A 6,406-nucleotide genomic window follows, 5' to 3' on the forward strand; every position below is an offset into this window, starting at 1 on the left:
CCACCACCGGGCGAGAGCTGTACTGGGTTACTGGAAAAAAGGAATGTGGTCTGATGAGTGGAGATGGAAAAACCTTTCCAAGCATATGTCGTGATATAGCTGAAAGCACAGGGATGAGAGCAGAGCAAGCTGCAGTTAATTAACATGTGAGTTTGAGAAGAACGGAAGAAGTGAAAAGGGTAAGAAGGGGGAACACAAGAGGATATACAAGAATTTTAAAGCTCGATGAAGAGGGTGACAGCAAGTCAGTGTACACAAATTGATACCAATGGCCACAAACCATTATGCAATCTTGAGCACATCCATGTAGTGTTCATCTGAGTTCATTCTCTTATGCTCAAGGTCAAACGCCTTCATTCGTGTTTGACAAACTGGCTTCTAATTACAGAATAGACCAAAATATATGTATCATCCATTTCAACCCTCTCCCTGATCAAGAACCTTTGCACCTGTATCTTTCCAAGATGTGGCAACATGCCCACTTGAACAAAAATATGTAATTGTTTTACCTTCAAAAGTAGCTAAAATATTGGCGCACAGATTGTCAGGGAGAACAGCGACTGGGAGCTCATTCAGGAAGAGTTTAAGCAGGCTGGCAATGGAATTGACATCTCCTTCCTTAACAAGATCCACCTCTTCTCCTTGGTCATACTTCTCCTTCAGCGCTTTGATTTTAGTCACTGAGCCACTGATCCGAAATAGGCCTTTGTGATTCAGACCTATTGAAATAGGCAACATCCTATAGTAACAGCAAATTGGTTTTCATACTAACATCCATGCAGAAGGAGGGGCTTGTGGGAACACTAGGATTTGAAAAAATACCCAAAAAACGTAGGGGGGAAGAACACCTGCTTCCTCACATACTGTCTCAGATGCATGACTGCATCTCTAAATTTGTTCATGTATGGTAGGAATGGTTTCTGGGTATGCTTTTGTCATGGCAACAAAACTAAACAACCTGGTAGTTAATCAGCATCTTTGTAAGCAAGAAAACATTTTCTTTAAGTAATATGAGAAGTAAAGGTAAAGGTAAAGGTACCCCTGCCCGTATGGGCCAGTCGTGTCCGACTCTGGGGTTGCGCGCCCATCTTGCTTAAGAGGCCGGGGGCCAGCGCTGTCCGGAGACACTTCCGGGTCACATGGCCAGCGTGACAAAGCTGCTCTGGCGAGCCAGCACCAGCGCAGCACACGGAAACGCCGTTTACCTTCCCGCTATAAAGCGGTACCTATTTATCTACTTGCACTTAAGAGTGCTTTCGAACTGCTAGGTGGGCAGGAGCTGGGACCGAACAACGGGAGCTCACCCCGCCGCGGGGATTCGAACCGCCGACCATACGATCGGCAATCCTAGGCACTGAGGTTTTACCCACAGCGCCACCCGCGTCCAATATGAGAAGTACATGGCACTAAAACACTTCCCCCCATAGAAATAAGATAAATCTATCATTTCAGTGTATGAACATTATGAATATTAGTGAATATTAGTAAATACACAGTCCTGATCTGTCAAAATCAATAGGAGGCCTGGTGTCAGTTCTAAAATGGTTCTTAGCTCTGTATCTAACAAATTTGCATAACTATTCCTTCAGGTTACCTACATGAAAATCATTTATTGCTATACTTAACTTCTGCTTTATTGTTTTACAAGTGGTTATTTGCAAAGAATATATGACTAGAGGTAAGGCAGGTGTCTGCTACCAAGAACAGATTTTGTGTTCTCTCTCACCCACCCACCCAAAAAATGGGTTGAGAAAAAAATTCTCAGAAGACATTCTTATGGGGAAATTTATGAGATCTTTCTTTTTCTCATTCCCCCAGGAAAAGAAGATAGCTTTGCAAAAAATTATGCAAACATTTTCTTTAAAGATGTGTCAATGGTAGGGAAAGAGTTGGGATTCACCAATGAAATAATTGACTTAAGTCTTTTGATTTTTAATGGATCTAAGCAGAGTATGACTAATATTGGATATAACCCTCTATTTCAGAACCCAGAAAGTGCCTTAGGGCATGCCCAGGATTGATGACATCATAGACACTTCACCAGATGCCCACATCAGAGGCCTGAAGCAGAGCACAGGATCAATGATGTCATCAATGTTCTGGAGGGAGCCACAGGCCATACGAAATCCCCACTTCAAATGCTGCTTCCTAACCAGATCAGGAAGCCACAGAAATTCAGTGCGGAGCTCAGCATTTTTATTGAAAGGAACAAGAGAAATTCTTACAAAGTTCAGCTAAAGATAATGAACTTACCAAACTCTTCTAAATATTCCACCAAGTGCTTGACGACGGAAGGAACAGGAAATTGAGTTTCCTCTTGGGCAAAGTAGTCAAGAGGAATGCCAAAAGTTCTCGGAGGTTGTGGTCCAACTTTATTTCTACAGTACTTAATTTCTACAGAGGATAACGACTGCTGCAAACAGAAAGAAATGCAACAACTTCTTGAGGCCTCTTTGCACCATTGATGGAAAAGAAATTGAAGGAGCAGAAGAGATCTAACGAGCTTGGAAAGCTTTTTGTGAGGATGGGGTTAAAAATGTATTCCTACAAAATATTGGGAGGGGGGGAAATCTCAAATTGGGAATGAAAATTTGGTTCTGCCAGCAGAGCAAAATCAAAGGTTCCCACTGCTCCCATTGTTGCCTTTTAAAGCAACTTGAGTCATAAAAAAGATTCCCGTCCAAATAATTCCAAGCTTTGGTTTTTCTAGTTATTGGTTTGTTCTGTATACTACCACAGTATCAAAATTCAAGTGATTAGACTAAGATTTTATCTAACCATGCCAAATTTCTTGACTTCTCAAAGACATGACACAAAAGGAAAAGGGATTGGGAGGGAGAAGGGGGGAAAGGAGACACAGACATTAGTCTTTAGTTGTGAGGTTCTTGCAATGACCAGTTGAAGGGAAAGAGTTCAAGAAAAGGGGTAGCTAAAGGTTTCTGGTTCTCAGCAAACCAGTTCTGTTATAGCCTGATAGAATGCCCAAACATCTTCAAAATACCCAGCAGCTGCACATAGGACCGGCAGTTTTACAGATGCCTCAACTTAACTATTTTTTAAAAAAATAATAACCACCAAACATTTTAATATTTTTATTTATTACAGGTTTTAGAAAATTGCAGCTGCATTATAAACTAAAAGAGTCAAACAATCCATTCTTCGTGATGCAAGTTTTCAGCAATGGCTACTCTTCCTAATGCACAAAGTAACTTCTGCATAAATAATGGATTATTGACTTTGAATATGATCTCTTCCAAGGAAGGAAGGAAGGAAGGAAATACAATTCTAACTTTTTTTGTAATTTTCCCAAAAGCCACAAGTAGGGGCTATTTAAAAAAGATAAAATCACACAGATTACCTAAAAGTGAGTAGCTGAGATGTAAGTTAAATATCATGCATGAATCATCATTGCAGATCTCACACTGAATTTAATACATCTTGATCTTTCACTTATTAGCTAGTATTTAAATGTTGATAAATTGAAAACACCTATTTATATCTTCTTTTCAGGTCAAAATACTCTAGTGTCATTTACATAGTACACTTCTTGCTCTACAGATTTATAACAGCGGAACCGAGTAAAATTATGCGCTCTGCTGGATTGTTTACTTCTGTTGCCATGACAAAAATATGCAGATATAATTCCTGCTAGAAATGGACAGCCTTAAGACTGCAATCTGATGTACCTTTACTTTGGAGTGAATCCCACTGATTTAATTGTGATTTACTCTGCTCTAAACAGAATGAAGAGTCAAACTGTACCAGCTATGTCAGGAAAATAATAGCTGCTGCAATTCTAAATTTCATGATTTTCAAAAAAGGTTGGACTATCAATAGCCACTAGCCCTGATAGCTATGTGTGATCTCCACTTCTGAAGGCAGTATGCCTCTGATACCAGGTTCTGGGAATCACAAGTCAAGAGAATGCTGTTGCAGTCAAGTCTTGCTTGTGTGTTTTCCATCAGCATCTGGTTGGCACCATGAGAACTGAATACTGGACTAGATGGGCCTTTGGCCTAATCTAACTAGGAAGGGGGTGAGAACTTGGTTAAGCTTGCATTTATAGGTGAAACTATCTAATTTGCAGTTCCCAAACAGGGGTGGTAGCCAAGAAAGTTTTACTCATGTTTTACCCACGACAATTAATTAACCTAAGTTAGGTCCATTGATTTCAATGGTCTGCTCGGAGTAAAATTTAGTTGATTACCAGCCCTTGTTGACAAATATACTGTTTTCAAGGGAGTCAGGGAGATTGCAATGTGATCTCTCCACTGAGCACTGAATAATTGCAATAAAACTTGGAACATCCATCTTTGACCTTTTACATTTGAATTACGAACACCAGCCTCAGCTCCCATATGCTATCCTGAGCCAGGTAGTGCAAAATTCATTGCAATGCAGTATTAAATGTGAATCTCAACGACTGTGTTTTACTAGTTGTTGTTTTCTTAGAGCAAATCATACTGAAATCAATGGGGCTTGCTTCCAAGTAAATATGCTTGCAATCAATCAGGGTGTTGAAAAATAAAATGCAGTCAGGAGAAAAAACAAGAACGTTGATTGAATTGATCGTGCAAGTTCATGATTTGTAAAAACAACAACCCTTAAGTCTCCTTCAAATATTCAGGAATGTTGTTTCTGATTCTGGCAGTCTCTGCATTTTTTTAATCTTCAGAGATAAAATAAAGACCTCTTTTGCTTTTTCAGATGTGGATCAGTCACAAGTCAGAAACAATTAGCTAGTAACATTCCACTTACACAGATCGAAATGGAGGCACCTGTTCCCATGTTAAGCCTGATCAGCCAAGCTCCACTGTGCCGAATGTCATGTTCCTTGGTCAATCCATGTCATCTTCTCAGCAACTCTGCATGCAACCATTCAATACATTAAAATAAATTTATTGTTACATGCAGATTCTTACTTTAATCTAGCCTGATCTAAATTAAATAATCTAGTTTATTTTTCCTCCTCTAACAATAATTTTTACTCAGTCAGCTCTGTAGCTACAAAAAGTTACTGAGGTGTCAGAGCCAATGGTGTTACCATAGTGCCTAACACACACACACACACACACAGCAGCAGCACAGAATAACTTCCGACATGCTCACAGCCTGCTTGACATTCAGCTTTTGCATTCCACGGGGAAGTAACTAGCAGAGCTGCCGATTATTCCTTCCTGCCAACCCTGACCACTTCTTACCCAGGAGATACCATTGCTTACATATGAAAACTAGAGAGTCATAGCGTTCAGAATAGTGTGCCGAATTGTGAGGATCCCACCTTTCTTCTTGGTAATATTCTAGCTCTTATTTAGAGGCGGGTGGGACTGTAAAAGTGAATAGGCAATGTCTGGTGAAATACTGGGGCTTGGGGCGATTCCCAGTGGCCAGGATTTACCATTTCTGTGCCACGCATTCTCCTCACCATGGTTAGTGGAAGCAGACTAAATTATGCAAATAGAAAAATATACAAACACATGCTTTATGTGCGTCATTTACCGGTATGTTGTTTGCAGAATTCAGGTGTGAATGTGGTTTTGTGCAGAAAATATTGTTCTATGCTATGGCTAGCAGAAAATATTTTTTAAATGGGACAACTAATGCACATTTCCACTACGTGCTTGATTTATACAGGTTGCTTTTTCTGGTGCAGAACTTTTGTCACAGAATCTGGATTTACATAAGTAAAGACTTTTAATGCTATGAGGTCACCACCATTGCATTCCCTGAACCAGGGGTTTCCAATCCAGTGACTGCAGGTTCACATGTGCACACAAAGGCCTTCCCCGGTGCCATTGCGGTCCCTTTGCCCCACTGAAATCAGGCTTGAAAGAAGAATTCTGTTGTAGCCAATATAACAGGTTGCGGTGTGTGCCCATGACATTTCTTAAATCTCCAGAAGTGCCCACAGGTAGAAAAGGTTGGCAACATCCACTCCAGATAGGAGGCTGGGTGCCAGAAATATATTTTCCCATAGAACCTCAATCTGTCACAAATCTTTTCTTAACACTGATACCACCTAACAGGAAGGGCTTAATAGCTATGAGGTGTGTGCATTTTGACATGGCTGCACAATGCATACAAAACTCATAAAAGAGATGTAATCGTAACAGTGCAATCCTAACCCTTTTATCCGTGTTTCTAGAGGGGATTATTATAAGGCTGAGGAGAACATCTGCTGGACTTGCCAGCATGGAGGGGACTGGAAGCTATCACTGGTAGCTCTCCTACCAGCTGTAAAACAGTCTGTTTCAAGACAGAGTACTGGCATCTTTGGAGTCGCTAGATCCAAAACCCTGCAGATCCTCAAAGGGGTCTAATTTTGTGTTTGGTGATGGTGGGGGGGGAGCCACTCCACCTTCCTCGGTGGTGTGAGCGTTAGGGACACAGCAGTCCATTTGCCACT

General features: G+C 40.8%; 1 protein-coding gene across 5 annotated transcripts in view; it reads right to left on the bottom strand.

Moving 5' to 3' along the window:
* Positions 1–4,865, bottom strand: part of LOC309341587 (protein FAM13A-like) — a 39,657-nt gene extending 34,792 nt beyond the window's left edge. For all 5 annotated transcript variants that reach the window (XR_014156394.1, XR_014156395.1, XR_014156396.1 and 2 more), the window contains exons 1-3: positions 4,759–4,865; positions 2,254–2,413; positions 510–719 (exon numbers count right to left, since the gene is read on the bottom strand). Coding sequence is in view for 1 of the 5 variants with exons in the window: in XM_081861285.1 (XP_081717411.1) it covers positions 510–719; positions 2,254–2,413; positions 4,759–4,788 (400 nt within the window). In the remaining 4 variants the exon portion in view is untranslated. The remainder of the gene's footprint in view (positions 1–509; positions 720–2,253; positions 2,414–4,758) is intronic.
* Positions 4,866–6,406: the final 1,541 nt, after the last annotated feature.

Source organism: Podarcis erhardii (assembly GCF_964252035.2).
Source record: "Podarcis erhardii genome assembly, chromosome: 5".
NCBI classification, from domain to species: Eukaryota; Metazoa; Chordata; class Lepidosauria; order Squamata; family Lacertidae; genus Podarcis; species Podarcis erhardii.